This window comes from Grampus griseus (assembly GCF_964374135.1).
Source record: "Grampus griseus genome assembly, chromosome: 14".
Lineage (NCBI taxonomy): Eukaryota > Metazoa > Chordata > Mammalia > Artiodactyla > Delphinidae > Grampus > Grampus griseus.
Genome location: NC_139008.1, coordinates 55,766,966 through 55,789,817, shown reverse-complemented (window position 1 = coordinate 55,789,817; position 22,852 = coordinate 55,766,966). Strand labels below are relative to the sequence as shown.

General features: G+C 37.1%; 1 protein-coding gene across 3 annotated transcripts in view; it reads right to left on the bottom strand.

The window, feature by feature from the left end:
* The window catches only part of GPCPD1 (glycerophosphocholine phosphodiesterase 1), a 62,929-nt gene that overhangs the window by 3,942 nt on the left and 36,135 nt on the right, over positions 1–22,852 (bottom strand). For all 3 annotated transcript variants that reach the window (XM_082670893.1, XM_082670894.1, XM_082670895.1), the window contains 7 exons: positions 19,766–19,843; positions 19,017–19,056; positions 17,300–17,361; positions 14,598–14,663; positions 13,082–13,218; positions 12,480–12,615; positions 11,895–12,055 (listed from right to left, as the gene is read on the bottom strand). In XM_082670893.1, coding sequence (XP_082527019.1) covers positions 11,895–12,055; positions 12,480–12,615; positions 13,082–13,218; positions 14,598–14,663; positions 17,300–17,361; positions 19,017–19,056; positions 19,766–19,843 — 680 coding nt within the window. The remainder of the gene's footprint in view (positions 1–11,894; positions 12,056–12,479; positions 12,616–13,081; positions 13,219–14,597; positions 14,664–17,299; positions 17,362–19,016; positions 19,057–19,765; positions 19,844–22,852) is intronic.

Genomic DNA, 22,852 nt, shown 5'->3' with positions numbered 1-22,852 from the left:
CAATGAGATGGTAGGAGGGGCTCAATCACAATGAAATCAAATCCCATAATCGCTGGGTGGGCGACTCACAAACTGAACAATTACACCACAGAAGTCCACCCACTGGAGTGAAGGTTCTGAGCCCCATGTCAGGCTTCCCAACCTGGGGGTCTGGCAACGAGAGAAGGAATCCCCTGAGAATCAGACTTTGAAGGCCAGCGGGATTTGACTGCAGGACTTTGACGGGACTGGGGAAACAGAGACTCCACTCTTGGAGGGCACACACAAAGTAGTGTGCGCACAAGGACCCAGGGGAAACTAGCAGTGACCTCACAGGAGACTGAATCAGACCCACCTGCTAGAGTTGGGAGGGTGTCCTGCAGAGGCGGGGCGGGTGGCTGTGGCTCACCACGGGGACAGGATACTGGGAGCAGAAGTTCTGGGAAGTACTCATTGGTGTGAGCCCTCACAGAGCCCACAGTTAGCCGCACCAAAGAGCCTGTGGGCTCCAGTGCTGGGTGGACTCAGGCCAAAGAACCAACAGAGAGGGAACTCAGCACCACCCATCAGCAAACAAGTGGATTAAAGTTTTACTGAGTTCTGCCCACCAGAGCAAAACCCAGCTCACTAGTCCCTCCCATCAGGAAGCTTGCACAAGCCTCTTAGATAGCCTCACCCACAAGAGGCAGACAGCAGAAGCAAGAAGAACTACAATCCTGCAGCCTGTGGAAGAAAAACCAATATCAAAGAAAGACAGACAAAATGAAAAGGCAGAGGACTATGTCCCAGTTGAAGGAACAAGATAAAACCCCCGAAAAACAATTTAATGAAGTGGAGACAGGCAACTGTCCAGAAAAAGAATTCAGAATAATGATAGTGAAGATGATCCAGGACCTTGGAAAAAGAATGCACGCAAAGATTGAGAAGATGCAAGAAATGTTTAACAAAGACCTAGAAGAATTAAAGAACAAACAAACAGAGATGAATACAGTAACTGAAATGAAAATTACACTAGAAGGAATCAATACCAGAATAACTAAGGCAGAAGAACAGATACGTGACCTAGAAGACAGAAGGGTGAAACTCACGGCCGCGGAACAGAATAAAGAATGAGAAGAAATGAAGACAGCCTAAGAAACCTCTGGTACAACATTAAACGCAACAACATTCTTATTATAGGGGTCCCAAAAGGAGAAGAGAGAGAGAAAGGACCCGAGAAAATATCTGAAGAGATTATAGTCGAAAACTTCCCTAACATGGGAAAGGAAACAGCCTCCCAAGTCCAGGAAGCACAGAGAGTCCCAGGCAGGATAAACCCAAGGAGAAACACGCCAAGACACATAGTAATCAAATTGACAAAAATTGACAAAATTTAAAAATTTAAAAATTGACAAAAATTAAAGACAAAGAAAAATTATTAAAAGCAACAAGGGAAAACTGACAAATAACATACAAGGGAACTCCCATAAGGTTAACAGCTGATTTCTCAGCAGAAACTCTGGAAGCCAGACGGGAGTGCCACGGTATGTTTAAAGTGATAAAAGGGAAGAACCTACAAGCAAGATTACCCAGCAAGGATCTAATTCAGATTTGACAGAGAAATCAAAAGCTTTACAGACAAGCAAAAGCTAAGAGAATTCAGCACCACCAAACCAGCTCTACACGAAGGGTAAAGGAACTTCTCTAAGTGGGAAACATAAGAGAACAAAAGGACCAACAAAAACAAACCCATAACAATTAAGAAAATGGTAATAGGAACATACATATCGATAATTACCTTAAATGTAAATGGATTAAATGCTGCAAGCAAAAGACACAGGCTTGCTGAATAGATAAAAAATACAAGACTATATATATGCTGCCTACAGGAGACCCACTTCAGACCTAGGGACACATACAGACTGAAAGTGAGGGGATGGAAAAAGATATTCCATGCAAATGGAAATCAAAAGAAAGCTGGAGGAGCAATACTCATATCAGATAAAATAGACTTTAAAATAAAGAATGTTACAAGAGACAAGGAAGGACACTACATAATGATCAAGGGATCAATCCAAGATCAATTACAAATATATACGCACCCAACATAGGAGCACCTCAATACATAAGGCAACTGCTAACAGCTATAAAAGAGGAAATCAACAGTAACACAGTAATAGTGGGGGACTTTAACACCTCACTTACACCAATGGATAGATCATCCATTCAGAAAATTAATAAAGAAACACAATAGGCCAGATAGATTTAATTGATATTTATAGGACATTCCATCTGAAAACAGCAGATTACACTTTCATTTCAAGTGCACATGGAACATTCTGAAGGATAGATCACATCTTCGGTCATAAATCACACCTTGGTAAATTTAAGAAAACTGTAATCATATCAAGCATCTTTTCCGACCATAACACTATGAGATTAGAAATTAGAGGGAAAATATGTAAAAGCCATAAACACACAGAGGCTAAATACTAGTAAATAAACAAGAGATCACTGAAGAAATCAAAGAGGAAATCAAAAAATACATATAGACAAATGAAAACAAAAACATGACGATCCAAAACCTATGGGATGCAGCAAAAACAGTTCTAAGAGGGAAGTTTATAGCAATATATCCCACCTCAAGAAACAAGAAAAATCTCAAATAAACATCTAACTTTTTACCTAGAGGAACTAGAGAAAGAAGAACAAACAAAACCCAGTTAGTAGAAGGAAAGAAATCATTAAGATCAGAGCAGAAATAAATGAAATAGAAACAAAACAATAGCAAAGGGCTTCCCTGGTGGTGCAGTGGTTGAGAGTCCACCTGCTCATGCAGGGGACATGGGTTCGTGCTCCGGTCTGGGACGATCCCACATGCCATGGAGCGGCTGGGCTTGTGAGCCATGGCTGCTGAACCTGTGCATCCAGAGCCTGTGCTCAACAGGAGAGGTCACAACAGTGAGAGGCCCGCATACCACAAAAAAAAAAAAAAAAAGCAAAGATTAATAAAACTAAAATCTGGTTCTTTGAGAAGATAAAACAACCTTGATAAACCTTTAGCCAGACTCATCAAGAGGGAGAGGATTCAAATCAATAAAATTAGAAATGAAAAAGGAGAAGTTACAACGGACACCACAGAAATAAAAAGCATCATGAGACTACTACAAACAACTATATGCCAATAAAACTGACAACCTGGAGGAAATGGACAAATTCTTAGAAAGGTATAACCTTCCAAGACTAAACCAGGAAGAAACAGAAAATATGAACAGACCAATCACAAGTAATGAAATTGAAAGTGTGATTAAAAATCTTCCAAGAAACACAAGTCCAGGACCAGATGGCTTCTATCAAACATTCAGAGAAGAGCTAACACCCATCCTTCTCAAACTCTTCCAAAAACCTGCAGAGGAAGGAACACTCCCAAACTCATTCTATGAGGCCACCATCACCCTGATACCAAAACCAGACAAGGGTATTACAAAAACAGAAAATTACAGACCAATATCACTGATATAGATGCAAAAATCCTCAACAAAATACTAGCAAACAGAATCCAACAAAACATTAAAAGGATCATACACCATGATCAAGTGGGATTTATCCCAGGGATGCAAGGATTCTTCAATATATGCAAATCAATCAATGTGACACACCATATTAACTAATTGAAGGAGAAAAGCCATATGATCATCTCAATAGATGCAGGAAAAGCTTTTGCAAAATTCAACACCCATTTACAATAAAAACTCCAGAAAGTGAGCATAGAGGGAACCTACCTCAACATAATAAAGACCATATATGACAAACCCATAGCAAACATCATTCTCAATGGTGAAAAACTGAAAGCATTTCCTCTAAGATCAGGAAAAAGACAAGGATGTCCACTCTCACCACTATTATCCAACATAGTTCTGGAAGTCCTAGCCACGGCAATCAGAGAAGAAAACGAAATAAAAGGAATCCAAATCGGAAAAGAGAAGTAAAACTGTCACTGTTTGCAGATGACATGATACTACACACAGAAAATCCTAAAGATGTCACCAGAAAACTATCAGGGCTAATCAATGAGTTTGTTAAAGTAGCAGGATACAAAATTAATGTACAGAAATCTCTTGTACTCCTATACACTAATGATGAAAAAATCAGAAAGAAATTAAGGGAACAATCCCATTCACCACTGCAACAAAAAGAATAAAATACCTAGGAATAAATCTACCTAAGGAGGCAAAAGACTTATACTCACAGAACTATATGACAGTGATGAAAGAAATCAAAGACAACACAAACAGATGGTAAGATATACCATGTTCTTGGATTGGAAGAATCAATATTGTCAAAATGACTATAGTACCCAAAGAAATCCACAGATTCAGTACAATCCCTATCAAATTACCAGTGACATTTTCTACAGAACTAGAACAAAAAATCTTAAAATCTGTATGGAGACACAAAAGACCCCGAATAGCCAAAGCAATCTTGAGGGGAAAAAATGGAGCTGGAGGAATCAGACTCCCTGACTTCAGACTATACTACAAAGCTACAGTAATCAAGACAATATGGTACTGGCACAAAAACAGAAATACAGATAAATGGAACAGGACAGAAAGCCCAGAGATAAACCCACACACCTATGGTCAACTAATCTATGACAAAGGAGGCAAGGATATACAATGGAGAAAAGACACAGTGTCTTCAATAAGTGGTGCTGGGAAAACTGGACAGCTGAATGTAAAAGAATGAAATTAGAACACTCCCTAACACCCTACACAAAAATAAACTCAAAAAGGAATAAAGACGTAAATGTAAGGCCAGACACTATCAAACTCTTAAAGGAAAACATAGGCAGAACACTCTATGACATAAATCACAGCAAGACCCTTTTTGACCCACCTCCTAGAGAAATGGAAATAAAAACAAAATAAATAAATGGGACTTAATGAAACTTCAAAGCTTTTGCACAGCAAAGGAAACAAGAAACAAAACAAAGAAACAACCCTCAGAATGGGAGAAAATATTTGCAAATGAAGCAACTGATAAAGGATTAATCTCCAAGATTTACAAGCAGCTCATGCAGCTCAATATCAAAAAAACAAACAACCCAATCCAAAAATGGGCAGAAGACCTAAACAGACATTTCTCCAAAGAAGACATACAGATTGCCAACAAACACATGAAAGGATGTGCAACGTGACTAATAATTAGAGAAATGCAAATCAAAACTACAATGCTGTATCACCTCACACCAGTCAGAATGGTCATCAAAAAATCTACGAACAATAAATGCTGGAGAGGGTGTGGAAGAAAGGGAACCCTCTTGCACTGTTGGTGGGAATGTAAATTGATACAACCACTATGGAGAACAGTATGGTGGTGCCTTAAAAAAACTAAAAATAGAACTATCATATGACCCAGCAATCCCACTACTGGGCATATACCCAGAGAAAACCATAATTAAAAAAAAAAACATGCACCCCAATGTTCACTGCAGCTCTATTTACAATAGCCAGGACATAGAAACAACCTAAGTGTCCATCGACAGATGAATGGGTAAAGAAAATGTGGCACATATATACAATGGAATATTACTCAGAGATAAAAAGGAACGAAATTGGGTCATTTGTAGAGACGTGGATGGACCTTGAGACTGTCATACAGTGTGAAGTTAAGTCAGAAAGAGAAAAACAAATATCATATATTAATGCATATATGTGAAATCTAGAAAAATGGTACAGATGAACCTGTTTTCAGGGCAGAAATAGAGACACAGATGTAGAGAACAAACGTATGGACACCAAGGGGTAAAGCAGGGTGGAGGGGGGTGAATTGGTAGATTGGGATTTACATATATTCACTAATATGTATAAAATAGATAATAAGGAAATAAATAAATAAAATACCCACCCCCGCAAAAAAAAGACTCCAAGCTTCCACTGCAGTGGGCACGGGTTTCATCCTTGGTTGGGCAACTAAGACCCTGCACGCCATGCGGTGCCGCCAAAAAAATAATAATGAAATAAAGTAAAATAAAATAAAGGACTTCTCACCAGTGTGAAAATTATCCTAAAGCTATGCAGTACTGGCAGGTGTACCTAGAGTTGAGAGTCCAGAAAAAGCCCCAAGTGACAATGGCAGCACTAGCATTGCCTATCAGCAGAGAAAGGAAGGTCTTTCATGCTTTAAGTGTGAAAGCCAGACAATTTATGTGAGGAACTAACTCTTTATGACCTCACAGTAGGGAATAATTTCTTAAACAAGATTTTTAAAGTATTGATTCTATTAAGTATTTGACTATTCTAATATAAAGACTTTCTGTTAAAGACATACATAAGAGAATGAAAAGTTACCTCTGGGTCAAGGTATCAGACGGAACAAAAGCATCTAAGTTCACCCCCTATATTGTGTTAAAAATAAAATAAAGGTATTAAAAGAAAATTCACTGAACATGAGAAGAACCAAAGAGACAGTACAACAGAATTTTGGAAGCTAGAAAACAGATGGATTAAGTAATAACAAAGTGTTTCAGTTAGCAGAATGGATAGGTCAAACCACAAGCCAGTAGTTGAAAAAATGAAAAGGGTGAGTTAAAAGCAGCCCCAAACTTCTGTAAATCTTGGGGGGGAAGGAAGGGGCTCAAAGAGGGACAATGAGATGAAGGCTTGAGCAGCAGCAAGTGGTTCCCTTCCTCTTACTCCCTGCTGTGGAGGCTGCTCTTACCCCACTTGGTTGAGGTTTATTTCCAGAATTAAACAGGAAATCTGGAATGGAGGACAAGACCAGGTTAGAGAGTTTGGGGCATTTTATAAAATGGCCATCAGCATCAGGGATATTAGAGATGGTACAAATACAACACATGCTAAATACAGACATGCCCTCCTTCCCCCATCTCTCTTCCCACACTTGACTCCAAGAAACCAGACCTGTATCCTCTAAGAATATATTATAGCGTCTTCTACGAGGAATCTGACTAGTCAAAAAGCAAAGTTTTTTAATCTACTGACAGATGTATGACCAAACAGGTCATCCAGATCACCCCATAGTAAAACCCCATAAGCCCTATTCACATGCTCAGAGCTTCCAACAAGCTTTTTAGATCTTAATTCCTTATCGTAAGAAGCAGCCAAGAATTTCTAAGTATCTGAGGAAAGCTTCTAACAGGTAAGGTAGTAAGCAAAAGAAAATTTTTTTTAAAAAAGTTCCTTAATGCCTTCAAATAGTACTTTCATCAAATGAGAACAGGATTTTTTAACTATATATAGAAAAAAGAGAATCCAGAGAAAAAAGGACAGTTCTTGAAAATTAAAAACACAATAGCAGATATGAAAAACTCAATAGCATGAGTGGAAGATAAGGTTGAGGAAATCTTTGAAAGTGGAAAAGACAAAGATAGAAAATATGAGAAAAGATAAAGAACTTTAAGTCTCGTCCAGGAGTGTATAATATACAACAAAAGGATTCTATAAAGAAAAAAAAACAAACTCAGAAAAATGGAAGAAATAAAAATCAAAGAAATAATTCACTATTCCACATCTTCAAGGACATGTATCAATAGACTAAAAGGGCTACCAAGTGTCCAGCACGATGGGTAAAACCAGACCCACAAGACCATCTCTATGAAAGTTTAGAACACTGGTGATGAGAAGAATCTCCAAACTTCCAGAGAAGAAACAAAGAAATCACATGTGAGGGAGTAGGAATCAACATGGTTTCACATTCCTTAACAGCACAATGGAATTGTGAAGAGGATGGAGAAATGCTTTTAAAAGTCTAAAGGAAAATGATTTCTAACATGGAATTTTATGCCTGGCCACAATACTTCCAGACACACAAGACCTCAAAAACATTTACTTTCCATCCTTTCTCAAGAAGATACTGAAGGATGTGTTCCATAAAAATGACAGTAAAGTAAAAGAAAAAGATTTGGACTACAGGACACAGAAGGTCTGACACAAGAACTGTAGCTCAGCATGGCAGCTGTGCCCAAAGAAGTCAAACAATATGTACTGGAGGAGCCTGCATGGGTGGGCAGGTATGCTCAGGGCTATCACTCCAGGAGAGCCCCTGCCCACCCTACCAGCTTTGAAACCTACAGACAGAGTGCCCTGAGCCATTTAACATGTGTTGATTCAGTGTCCACTCTACCTGACAGGTTTATTATGGGTGGCCTACTCCTGAGAACTGGTAGGAGGCTCCAATGAGCATTGAACAGCCCACTCCATGTACCCATATTCCTGCTGTACTTCCAATGCCTGACCCACGGACGGATGTCTTGTCATGCTGAGCTAGAGACCTAGTGGGTCACAAAATCAGTTCAGAAAGTTAAGAAAAGCATTGAAATAGGTGTGAGCCAGTGGCACAATCATTTAAAAAGCACACACATATAAATAAAATATTCAAGGGGCATTATCTTTTTAATTTAGTTTCAGGTACACACTTGTAGATATACATATCTATGTGTGCACTGGGCTGCAACGTGAAATGCATTTCTAACTGATTTTGGGGTCAAAAGGTTTAAGTCACTGCCCTAAAGAAACTTATACACGTACCATAGGACAGCTGGTCAACGATGTTTACAGCAAACACTGTAATAGCAAAAACCTGAAAAAAAAAAAAAGGGCTTCCCTGGTGGCGCAGTGGTTGAGAGTCCACCTGCCGATGCAGGGGACACGGGTTCGTGCCCTAGTCCAGGAAGATCCTACATGCTGAGGAGTGGCTGGGCCCGTGAGCCATGGCTGCTGAGCCTGCGCATCGGGAGCCTGTGCTCCACAACAGGAGAGGCCACAACAGTCAGAGGGCAGCATACCGCAAAACAAAAACAAACAAACAAACAAACACCTGGCAACCACCTCAGTGTTCTCCAATAGTAGAATAAATTGTGGTAGAATCATACAGCCAGGAAGATGAATAAAGTACAGCTAAACGTAACAAATGGATTGATTTTAAGAATATAACAAGTAGGAAAAGAGTACAAATAAAGCTTAAAGCCATGAAAAACTAAATGTTATATTGTTTAGCGATAGATATTAAGAATTTAAAAACTTTTAAAAGAGAGTAATTGCTTGCTTGTCAGTTATATCTATGGGAGGAGGTAGGGGCATAGAATTAGAGAGGAGAACACAGGGGAGTTCAAATCTAATAATAATGTTCTTTAAATGTGGGTGTCTGTTACTGAATTTTTAAAAATAATTTGAGCAGACACAGTATAGAAAGAGGAAACATTGCTCAATTTACTCTACGAGGCAAGTATTATCCTCATGCCAAAATTAGACAACAACCATTTGATAAAGGTAAATTAAAGGCCACCTTACTCATTACTACAAATGCAGAAATTCCAAATATCAGCAAATCAAGCATAGCAGCTTATAATATATCACAAAACCATGATTAAATGCAAAATCTGTGTTAATGCCTTTGTAAAAGAGAACAAATTGGTTTTTGATAAACTAAAACACATCACAATGCTCCCACATGTAAAATGAAACAAAGGTTCTTCTGAATCACTATCATTCAAACCTTCTATAGGTCTAAATTTGGTAATGAAAAAGTAATAGCATAAGCACCTTAAGTACCAAGAAATAGTTCCAAAAAATATTAGGGCACAGGAATTCAGCTAGAGACAATGGAAGGGATAGGTGTAAGGGACTGCTAGTTTGTTTTTTTAAATTTTTTTTTTGGCTGCACCTCACGGCTTGTGGGATCTTAGCTTCCCAACCAGGGACTGAACCCGGGCCCTCAGCAGTGAAAGCACAGAGTCCTAACCACAGACCGCCAGGGAATTCCCAGGACTGTTGGTTTTTACTGTTAGTCTTGTAGAACTATTTGAAGTATATACACACACACACAACACACACATAAGTGTGGCTGATTATATATACATATGTAGTTCTTTGACTAAAATTGAAAAAAGAAGAAAAAACTTCCAAGGATAATAAAGACTGACTTGACTCTAACACAGTCCACCTCTCCTCTCATCAGGTCTGAACAGAAGGCCAGTGCTGGGCTGCCTCCTCAACATCCTCCACACCCTCAACACAGTCCTGCCCTGGTGCCTGCTTGCACCTCTGCCTAAAACGCAAATCCTGTCAAAGCTGATTTAACCCCCCCACCCCACCCCACCCCTGCCCAAATCCAACTCAATCCTTCCTCTTTAAAATTATTCTTGTTGACCCTGAGCCAGGAAGAACTCACTTTCTTTAGGGCCTTTTGTATCACATAGTATCTTCCTGTTCTCCCTGCAAGGTCAGTGTTTGGCTACAACCAAGTAAGGCCCTTTAGTGAAGGATCTAACTAAAATTTGTATACCCTACAACTGCCATACCTGGTATAATCTCACAATATACTTTTCTTGCCTGAAAATATTTGCAATCATCCCTTCCTCCTCCTCCAAGAAAGAAATATTCTCCCAAAATTTGCTAAATAAAGCACTTCCATCAAATTGTAATTTAAAAATTTTAATTTTCCTTTAATAAGTTGGAAACGTCTATTAAAAAGAGCTATGAATCATGCCACTTAAAGCAGTATTAACCAAACACTTTAAAAGGCAGGCATTATCCGGGTGGCAGTTTTAAAACCAGACTAATTCAGACAAAAAAGTTGGGGTGGGGAAAAGCTTTATTAAGAAAGTGATATAACTTTATAGAACAAACAATAATATAAACTAAATCCAACGAATGTATTTTTTAAAGCAGGCCTGGTAACAATTTCATCACTTACTCTTTGTATGATGCTGCTCAAGCATTAGCAAGCCCATTAATCCCCTCAGCAGGACAAATGACATTCCCTCTAACCCAAAATTTCTTTACGCTGAGCAACCTTTTCATCTCTCTGAGATCTCAGACTTACATCCTAAACACCCAGGGAGTTTATTTAAAAAGAAAAGATTAGTTCAACAAATATTTGAGCTTCTACATCTAACCTCTGGTGATACAGCAGTGCACAAAACAGGCAAAGTCTTGCCCTCATGGAGCTTCTGTTTGTGGGGGTGTGTTGGGGGTGGGATGGGAAAGGAGGTTGGGGAGAAAATAAGTAAAATATAGTATGTATATGGATATATCACGTGGTGGTAAATGTATGGAGAAAAGTCAGGAAGTGCACTGTGAGTAGAGGTTTTGATTTGAATTAGGATATTCGGGGAAGGCCCTACTAAGAAGGTGACATTTTAGTCTTTCCTGACATCTTTATCAGAAGAGAAACAGCAGGAGGCCAATTGGGGGGGGGCGGGGATCATCTCACGTAGGGCCTTGTAAGGATGTGGGATTTTACACTAGGAGACACAGAATAGGGGGGGAAGGTTAAGCAGTAACATGATCTGACTTCAGTTTTCAGTCCTGCCCGCCCCCATAATGGACAGCAGGGTGTATGAGTGGACGCAGTCCCAGTAAGCAGGTTACTTTCATAATCCACCTGAGAAACGATGTGGCTTAGTGGAGAGTGACAACAGTAAAGGATTCAGGATATATTTCGAAGACAGAATCAACATGATTCTGATTTTGTCTGATTGGATTTGGGTATGAGATAAAGAACACAATCATGAAAGACTCCAGGGATCTGGCCTCAGAAACTGGAAAGAAAGTTGTCATTTATACTGAAATCAGGAAGTCTATAGGAAGAATAGGCGTTGATAGATGGATATAAAAGTTTAGAGGTCAGGGGAAAGGCTTGAGTTGGGGATATACAAAAGTAGGAAAAGGCACAGAACTGGATGAGATCACCAAGAAAGTTGGTGTAGATAGAGAAGAGGTCTAGGGCGGCCACCTTCACCCGCAAGATGACTCAATACATCTGGGTTAGGGCCCAGTCATCTGAATTTTTAAACAAGCTTCCCAAGTGACTGTGGTATAACTTCAAAATTTGAAAAATTCCACTGACAAATGTTAAGATATTTCTACTTTTTTTCTAACAATCCATTAAAATTTTTCATGAAAAGCAAATACCTATCATAAATTAGACCATTAACTCCAAATTCCTTTAATTTCTTTCTGTTTTCAGGATCATTGGTATCATCACCCCAGCAGAATATGACCAGTCCCTTAGCTTTTGCCTCTTGAATATAGGATGGGTTTCTGAGAAGGTCTTCAGTATGTGCATTTATCCCCTAAAAGAAGAAAGATAAGTTACTCATGAAAGAGAAACTTATTATATGTATAAAATACATAACTAATAAGAACCTGCTGCAAAGCAGAATGGACAGGGAAAGAAAACGTTAGAATTTTTTCTTCCAATTTATGCGATCAAACAAGTTTACAATCTAACCGTTTTAGATGATTCATAAAACCCACTCAGAAAACTAAACTACAAAACTTACTTAACCTAGGTCTGCAAGAAAATCTTTGTTGGTGGTGATCATTTAACTGCTTTTCAGTCTGAGATTTAATATCCTCATTTTAAGTAGAGCTACCTGCTCATTATACATAGGTCAAAACTAACCAAGTAGATGTTAAATTAATATATAACTTTATTTACTAGTGCTCTAAAACATTTTTAAAAAACAAATATTAAAATATTCAACCACAGCTTACCAGTAGATTTTCAAACTGTGCAAAGCTCATTGCAATGGGGGTTGTCCGAGATCTGAGGTCCATGAGTTCAGGGTAAATATCAGATTTCCCCTGAGTCAAAAATAATATGGGATATTTGTTCTGCTTTTGCCGAACCCTGAAAAAGACAGTTTAAAAAATACTTTTCATTGGGGAGATAACCATAACATATTGTTTTGAAATTTTAGAAAATACTAGAAATATAAAGAAACAAAATTTTAAAAGCATACTCATTACTGAGATATAACCACCATTAATGTGTATTGCCTTTTAGTCAAAAAAAGAAAAATTTAAATTATTCTATACAAGAGTTAAAATATTCTCAGAAATGGGCAAAAAGAAATCCCTTGAGGGCTTACAATTTGGTAAGGAGGATATTATACATCTGTAAAATGAAACACAAGGCATGAGGTGCTATAACCCAGCGGGTGTGGAGGCCATCCCAGTAGAGAATATATACAATGGGACTGAGAAGACAAATCAAGGGTGAAGTCTGGGAACTTCCCCACCTCCAACTACAATCTCTGTGCCCTTAGTCCTAGCTACAGTCTAAGCATATAGGAGAAAAAAACTGAATTACTCACATTGTGCAAATATCTGCATCAAATGAAGAAAATACTATTCTCCTCTTCCCAGAATTTTCTAAGACAGTTTTTAAAATTATATCCAAAAACAGATTCATGTCAAAATATGTTGATAAGTTACCATCCCATATGCCATCCTATATAGAAGAATAGGAAAACAAAAGTCATTAAATACCTTAGAATCACAGTGCTAGGAAAAATTCTCGAGAACATTTAGTCCAACTGTTATTTTACAGATGAGAAAGCAAAGGCCTGTGTGAATTATTACCATAATCAGGTATAGAGACACTTATATACAAAGCAATTATAACATCAAAAGACTTTTGCTTTAATAAGGTTAACAAAATAAAAACTAAAACTCTGGAAATTTGAAATCTACCATGACTTTAAAATATTTTTATGCAATCTTCATAAACTATAAGTGGACAAAAAGACTCCACTTCGTTTGCTAACTCACTACCCCAAAAACCCTGGTAATTAAGAATTACCAGTTAAAAATCTCATTCTTTGAGTCTTAGGCATATCAAGTGCCCTCAATAAATAATAAAAATAATTTTCTAATTATAGCTAAGATACCAAGAGCCCTATTGATATTCAAATATTAAAAATTTTAAGTATTAGTCATTATAATAATTCTAAAAGTTCTGAAAACTAAAAATCACCTACTAGAAAAAGCATGGTTGTGCACTTGCATGTTATATGTTAGCCAGGACCGGCTTATCATAAATAGCTACATAGAAGACATGCTTTAAGGGCAGTTATAGATTATTCTGACCAGAACAAATACCAGGACTGCCCAATCATGATGCCTGGATTAACTACTTCCAATGTCCCCCCACCCCAATCAGCCCTCTTACCATGCAGCCTTATCCATTTACACATATCCCCATCTGATACATCCAAGTTGTTTTCCTCGACTAAAAGACTGTTAAGTTTCAGGAAGGCAAGGCTTTATTCTGTTTTCTTCACTACGTAAGCACAGAACTCAGAAAATGCCTGGCACATAGCAGCTTTTCAATAATTATTGAACAAAAGAATGACTAAATTTCAGAGTGATTTAAAACATGTCTGCAGAAATTTCTTTTCCTGATTAATTATTACTAGCTACTGCCACTTAACAGAAAACTGCTTAGGCACTTATTTAAGGTATATATTGAGACGGGGGTTAAAAAAAAAAAACCAAAAAACTAATCAGAGTTATAAAGTTCTGACTGGCCACAGTTCTCACTGTTCACTTTATAAGTGTGCCCAGAAACCATCCATATTAATGTGCACATGAGACACATGTAAATTAGAATTTCTACTATAATACATTCATCACTACTTTTAAGAACTTAAATATTAGTGTAAGTGTAAGATATACTTTACTTCAAAGTTCCAACAAGCACTGTGCTTGCTGGAAGAAGCCACAATTTCAGTTTCATTTATTCCATTAAAACAAAGAGACAGGAATGAATGCATTTAAAGAAACGGGGGAGGGAGGAACGAAGAATGTGCCACATGGAAAATGACTTACCCTTTGTTGGCAGATCCATTTTATTTCTATGTTAAACCCTACATCTTCTGGCAAAGACTCTAAAACCTAGAGTTGTGTTTGTTGGTAAATTTTGTTTCATTTTTGGTGAGATGAATGGTAGAATAAGAAGGAAAAAAGAAAAATGGATTAATTACAAAAAGCAAACTATAAGAAAACATATCACTAGTAAGGATAAAGTGTTTTGTGCCTTCAGCAAAAACCACTATCTTTTCTTATACTCAAACTGACAACCTGGTTGATGATTAAGTTGAATAAGAAAGTCAAAAGAAATTAAATAGCAAAGGCAGTAGTCTTTAGCAATATCTGTGATAATCGATCACTACTAACCGCAAAGATGATCCTGACCTAAAATCCTTTTCACCATCACTACTGAACAGCTAAAGTGAGCAGTAATAAGATAGGCAGCCTCATGAATTTAAAAAGACATTTGTCATGTTTTCTGAATTGCATTCAGGTATGTCAGTCTACTTTACTAAGATATGGTTATATGAAAAACCATGATTTCTAGCTTGCTGTGAAGGTGGTGATGCTTAACACCACAGTGATAACCTCCTGGAAAGATGTTAACTCCAAATTAAAGAGGCTCATAAATAAATAAGTCTATATCTATATAAATTAACAAATAATATAGTGTCAATATATCTAAATTATCTAGAAATTTTGGACTTCCCTGGTGGCACAGTGGTTAAGAATCTGCCTGCCAATGCTGGGGACACGGGTTCAAGTCCTGGTCTGGGAAGATCTCACATGCCACGGAGCAACTAAGCCTATGCGCCACAACTACTGAGCCTGCGTTTTAGAGCCCGTGAGCCACAACTGAGGCCCACACGCCTAGAGCCTGTGGTCTGCAACAAGAGAAGCCACTGCAATGAGAAGCCCGCGCATTGCAATGAAGAGTAGCCCCCGCTCGCCGGAACTAGAGAAAGCCCACGCACAGCAACGAAGACCCAATGCAGCCAAAAATAAATAAAATAAATTTATTAAAAAATAAAAACTAAATTATCTACACACTTTGCAATAACACCACTTGGGCAGCATAACTAGAAAATCCAATCTAAAATATGAAGCTTGGGGCTTCCCTGGTGGCGCAGTGGTTGAGAGTCCGCCTGCCGATGCAGGGGACAAGGGTTCGGTTCGTGCCCCGGTCTGGGAAGATCCCACATGCCGCGGAGCGGCTGGGCCCGTGAACCATGGCCGCTGAGCCTGCGCGTCCGGAGCCTGTGCTCCACAACGGGAGAGGCCACAACAGTGAGAGGCCCGCGTACCGCAAAAAAAAAAATGAAGCTTGGTTATTAACTTACAATCAGCTGGTTTAGTCAGTATTTCAAAGTGTAGAAATCCTTAACATGTATAATATATATGGTATTTAATTTTATAATAGCAAATAAAAGAATGCTAACAGAGTAAGAACACAGCCTGGGACTCTGGTGACCTGGGATCTAGCCCCTGCTGCATGAAAAGTACAGTACCTAAAACAGGTTGTACTCAATCTCCTATGGGGCTTTTTGACTTTCTCCGAATTTCTCCGATACGTTTAGCCTTTTTTAGTTAACATACCTTCCACAATTTTACTGGACTAATGCAAAATCAGAAAAATAAGGACAATAGTGTATATTAGTGTTGAGGTTGGTATACATCAAATTTGCAGGATTCCCCTTTATACTAAGATTGCGTTTGGCCTTTCTTTGGATTCAAACCTTCTGATTAAATTATAGTGATGGCAAAGTGAATGAATAAATGTGTGTTTATTTGGCTAAATGAAAGTTGTCAAACCTTTGATAAACAATTTTTTTAAAGCCTGTTTTTCTGTTCTATGAAATCACAAGTCTAGAAATCATGGAATTTCTAAGAACCAAACTATTTCAGAATTTTGGACTAGAAGGAATGACTTAGCTGGGCTTCATAAATATCTGAAAATTTATACAAATCATGCTCTAAATTCACTAACACAATGTCTATTTTAGGGGCTCTCTTGTAGCATCCTTTTTGGAGGGTGAATAATCATGATAAACTGAAATTACCTATTTTTGCCTAAGAAGTCTATTGTACCTGACACATCACCAGAAAAAGACAGTGGAGAAGAGAAAAAATTAGGAAATGGAGCCAGCAAGAAAATGAGACTCAGCATGGCCAAAGAAGGTATCTGGTATTCGCGCAGGCTTGCCTGACGCTGTCAAAGGAATTCCTCTATGAATTGGGTCTAGTTTTTAAATGTTCATGCCAGTTTTTGTTACACATTTTCAGAGTGAATACTTGAAATCTGTATTTCATTTTAAGTAACCAGGGTACTTATTTTCTTTGGTTGGGGAATTTCTCTCTAAAAGCTAAGGACCAGCCTTACATATTGTAAAAATGTCTCTCCCATCGTCACACTCCCCAACCCCTTTTCTGAGCCCTTTCCTTCCTGTTTATATACAGAAATATGTGAATTTCCTATTCTTACCAAATTAACCCAATGAGGTAGGAATTTTATTCATTTGAGCAAATAAGTTTCTCAAAACAAAAAAAAGGCACCATAGGCAAACTTCACAAGAATGTATCTTCTCTAAAAAGCATCAAACATGTTTACATTAATGTTGTCTTTTACACAGCCTTTTTAGTGCCCATTTAAAAGACCATAATAAATTATTCAGATATAACAGAATAATGATAGCCTGCCCTAGTTTTCCTAAGGAACTTACCATCTTAAGAGAAGGAAATGGCTGATTTTCAGAAAAGGAATTTTCCTCCTCAACCACAGATTCTGAAAATTTAAATTACAAAAACTCAGTAGATAAATGCCATTTTATCACTAAGACCTTTTCCTAAATTCTGAAGGCAAAAAAAAAAAAGATGTAGTTATGAGATCCTTTCATATATAGTATTTTTGAAGGCTCCTGTATTTATTAATTTTAACCATTAAAACCCCCATTTTCAAAATAAGCATCCTTTATGAAGACTGGTTTACAACATTTAGTAGGAACATCACAGTTTATGACCTCAACAGTGATTATTTTCTTATAAAAACTGTAATATAATTTTAAGAAAGGAGTCACAAGCAGTGATTTGTTATTTCTCAGTGAAATTAAGGGCTGTGTAATCTTGCTAATACTTCTACTTGAGATATCAAGTTCGAAATTAAGAGAATCTATAGGTAGCATTACCATTTAATCCAAAATTGATTATGTCTCAAGGCGCACAAGAATTTTTTTCCAAAAGAGAAAAATTTTTATATCAAGATTAAAAAGAAAAATCACCCAGGAACAAACAAAAAGCAAAACAAAAATTACAACAAAAATAACCAACCCTAGTGCATTACAAATTCAAAAACTAAATCATGTAAAATTTTCCAGTCAAATAAATTAAAGGTAAAATTGATTTTACTACTAATAGTTATGAACTATTTACAAGCTTGTAAAGTCATATTTACGCTCTGAGAATAATCTTTGGAGTCTTTGGCACCTCACTAATTTCTTCATAAAGGCATTCCAACTATCCTGTTATCCTAAATGCAGATTAACATCTAATGAGTACCTACTATAACCAGAGTACTGTAAATGTTTCAGGGAATATAAAAACATTTCCCCCACCCTTGAGAGGTTTACATCCTGGAGGAAGAGAAAGGACATACAGAAAAATAAAGGGTTAAAGAAAGGACACACCAAGGCTAAAATGAATGTCACAGACTACTAAATTCTGTGGAAGTAGAAAGTAAAGTGGAATTACAAAGGGATTTTGTGGGTAGGACAAGCTTTGAGGAAACAGGCACAGAGTGGTTAAATAAAGTAACCGAGGTCACAGTTGGTAAATGCTAGAGCTGGTTTCAAATTCCTGGCTCTGGAGCCAGATTCTATACTTGATACATTCTGTACTTTGTAATGCTTAAGAATGTGTGGAAAGAGGGACCTCCCTGGTGACACAGTGGCTAAGACTCCGTGCTCCCAATGCAGGGGGCCCGGGTTCGATCCCTGGTCAGGGAACTAGATCCCACATGCATGCTGCAACTAAGAGTTCGCATGCCACACTAAGGAGCCTGTGTACCACAACTAAGGAGCCCACCTGCCACAACTTAGGAGCCCACATGCCACAACTAAGAGGCCGGCGAGCTGCAACTAAGGAGCCCACCAGCTGCAACTAAGACCCAAATTAATTAATTAAATAAAAAAGAATGGATAGGTACAAAATTATAAAGAATTTTTGATCATCAAGCTAAGAAAATTCATAAAAGTGAAAAATCATGCTTACTATACATGACATGTATGCATTTGGCAATTAATACATATAAAGCCTTCATGTCTATAAAATTACATTTATATAACCCAGTATTATATTAAAGTCACCAAGAGTAAGTTAAAATGGATAAGGAAATTCATGATGCTAATTATGAAATGAAAACAGTGTTTTCACATTGGTACATACCTTTCAGTTCTTTAGATTTTAGTGCAGTCACATGAGTGAGCTAGAAAACACACACACACACACACACACACAAAATGTAATCAGAAAAAAAGGCCTTAGTTTATGAAGATATGGTTAATAGAACTATAACTTGAAAAGCTAGCAAGTTAGGAGAAATTATAAAATGTAGAATCATCAGTTTAATAAGAATAAGCACTTACCACTGTACATATTTTATATTTACATACATATGCATAAGACCATGATCAAATACCCAAGTAGGGGAGAATATAAAAATTATTAGGTTAGGAAACTGTTTATACTCAATCAACCAATAATTTAGGTATCTAATGAGAATAAGAAGAGGGATCATGTAAAATTACATAGTAAAATACAGGAGGATTTTAGATAGTAGCATAGCTATAAAAATCAACAATAGCATAGAAGGCTAAGTATAAAATAAAAAAGAGCTAAAGCAGACCAGAGACAACCTAAGATTATGGCTAGCCCCTATGGCCTATAAAGACTTATAGCCCATCTCCTTCAAAAAAGCAAAAAAAAAAGATGGGGTCCATAGAAACTGTTAAAGAAGACAGATGGATGAGCACGAACCCATTCTTCCTAACAGAACAGAAAACCAAAGCACAGACTCAGTACATGCTGTATGTATCTAGTCATCCCCATGCACAAAGAGAACATTACTATATACAAACAAGTACAAATAGTCCTAAAACTAAAAGATAATTTACGTTTTACATTATTATTACTACCTTTAACAACTGGAGTTGGTCAAAGGTTAATTCTTTTACTGGAATTTCAAATAATTCAACTGGATCAGCATCAAATTTCTAAAAGAGAAAATTGGGCCCCACGTTATTACTGAATGTTTACTCTAAACTGGCCTAATATCTCAATTTACTGATGAGAATAACAGCTTGGTGGCCTCAGTGAGCCCATGCAGGGGAGCCCTTGCTACCGAACACCACCTCCCAGCTTAAATTCTGGCTTTTGTTTTTAATGTAGGTGGGAGTGCCTGGAAGAAAACAGCTGGGAAGAAGCTGTAGCACTAAAGACACACTGAGAACCAAGCCACAAGTCAGTCATTTCCCCTATTTCCTGTCATGCTGTATACATTTTATTTGACACATATCCATGCTACAGGACTAGGAAATCAACAGGCATGCAGGATCTAAGGATTAGTTTCTATCAGTAAGTTTCTAAACCTTTTAAACTGAAGTTTGGTTAAAAACAGCCACAGAAATCAACTGTCATGAAAAAATCGTCTGGTTAGCTGTAAGTAGTAATATTTAATAGGAACCCTAATCTATTATAAATGCTTTCCCAAGGAGCAAATCTGTTTTATTAGATTTTAATATCATATCAAATGTCACACTGTTTAGGCACTTCTATCTTAAGAAAATGAGTTAATGTACCACCAATAAATCATCAATCCAACAAATATATTAAAATCCGTTACATTTATATTCATTCATGTATATATAGTATGAGGCTATATACGTATAAATTTCTTCTGGAAGGACACGCAAGAAACTATTAAGAGAAAGGAGTACCACCAAGGAAAAAAAGTAAAGGAAGATTTACTTTTCATTTCATAATCTTCTGAACTACTTATAATTTTATAAATGAACATAAATTGGTTTTTTAAGGAAAATACCAACTTAAAAATTAATACTAAAAATATATATAATTTATTGCTTTCATTCTGCAATTAACTGAACCAGGTTCAACTTAAGAGCAGGACGAATTCTGGTGAAAACTGGGGATCAGTTATACTCTTCAATTAGCCCTCATGGATTTTTAGAAATTACAGCTAGAGTCATTAATCTCAATCTTGGTTAGTGAGTTCCTTCACCACTCCATTCCTTCTCATTTCGCTTTGCATTAACATTTCCCCACAGCAAAAAAAACCTGCCCCAATTCTATTAAGTAATTCTACTTCTGTCATCTAAATAGGTGCACCTCGGAAATTCCCGGGAGGTCCAGTGGTTAGGACTCAGTGCTCTCCACTGCCAAAGGCCCAGGCTGAATCCCTGGTCAGGGAACTAAGATCCCACAAGCCACGCAGCGTGGCCCCCCAAAAATAAATAAATTTAAACAAATAAATAAATAAATTTAAACAAACAAATAGGTGCATCACCTTCCTTCCTTCTAATACCCTTTCACAGAAAGGGAAGGGTCCTTTTCTATAAATGATAATAATCCAAACTGATACGACTGTTTAGAATCCACTAGCAGGCAGAGCTAGGTGCCTTGTCATAGGTGCCTTGCATACTACACCAATGCAGTGTCTGATACATGTTAGCAAATCAAACTTTATTTATCTTGAAGTATACTTAAGTTACAATATTGTGTTACTTTCAGGTGTACAGAAAAGTGATTGTTATCCTTTTATATATGTGTGTATACATATATAAGTAATTATGTATCTATTCTTTTTCAGATTCTTTTCCATTACAGGTTATAAGATATTGAATATTGTTCCCTATGCTGTACAATAGGACCTTGTTTATCTATTTTATATATAGTAGTTTGTATCTGCTAATTCCAAACTCTTGATTTATACCTCAGCCACCCCTTTTCCCCTTTGGTAACCATAACTTTGTTTTCTAAGTCTGTTTTTGTTTTGTAAATAAGTTCATTTGTGTCATATTTTAGATTATACATGTAAGTGATATCATATGGTATTTGTCTTTATTTTTCTAACTTACTTCAATTAGTATGATAATCTCTAGGTCCATTCATGTCACTATAAATGGCATTATTTTATTCTTTTTATGGCTGAGTAGTATTCCATTGTATGTGTGCATATCTTTACACATTCATCTGTATCCATTCATCTGTCAATGGACATTTAGCCATGTCTTGGCTATTGTGAAGAGTGCTGCAATGAACACTGGTGTGCATGTATTTTTTCGAACTATAGTTTTCTCCAGACATCCCAGGATTGGGATTGCAGGATCATATAGTAACTTAATTTTTTAGTTTTTTGAGGAACCTCCATACTGGCTGCACCAATTTACTTCCCACCAACAGTGTAGGAAGGTTCCCTTTTCTCCATACCCTCTCCAGCATTTATTATTTTTAGACTTTTTGATGATGGCCATTCTGATTGGTGTGAGGTGATAACCTCATTGCAGTTTTGATTTGCATTTCTCTAACAATTAGAGATACTGAGCATCTTTTCATGTGCCTGTTGGCCATCTGTATGTCTTCTTTGGAGAAATGTCTATTTAGTTCTGCCCACTTTTTGATCGGGATGTTTTTTTTTTTGATATTAAGCTGTATGAGCTCTTTGTATATTTTGGAAATTAATCCCTTGTCAGTAGCATCATTTGCAAATATTTTCTCCTAGTCAGTAGGTTGTCTTTTTGTTTTGTTTATGGTTTCCTTTGCTGTGCAAGAGCTTTAAAGTTTAATTAGGTCCCGTTTGTTTATTTTTGTTTTTATTTCCATTAGTCTAGGATACAGATCCAAAAAAATATTGCTGCAATTTATGTCAAACATTCTGCCTATGTTTTCCTCTAAGAGTTTTATAGTATCTGGTCTTACATTTAGGTCTTTAATCCAATTTCAGTTTATTCTTATATATGGTGTTAGAGAATGTTCTAATTCATTCTTCCACACGCAGCTGTCAAGTTTTCCCAGTCTTAACTTTAGATCAACACAACGGAAAATGATACCCAACACAGTTTTAAAGAAAATGCCAAAGAAAAGGGTTTTTAAAGGACCCTCCTAGTTTAAGTCCCTGAGAAATCACTTGGTTAACTTGTATACTGAAGTCCAGATGCTATATAATTATTACAATTATTTCCGTACAACAGTAATTATAATTTTAA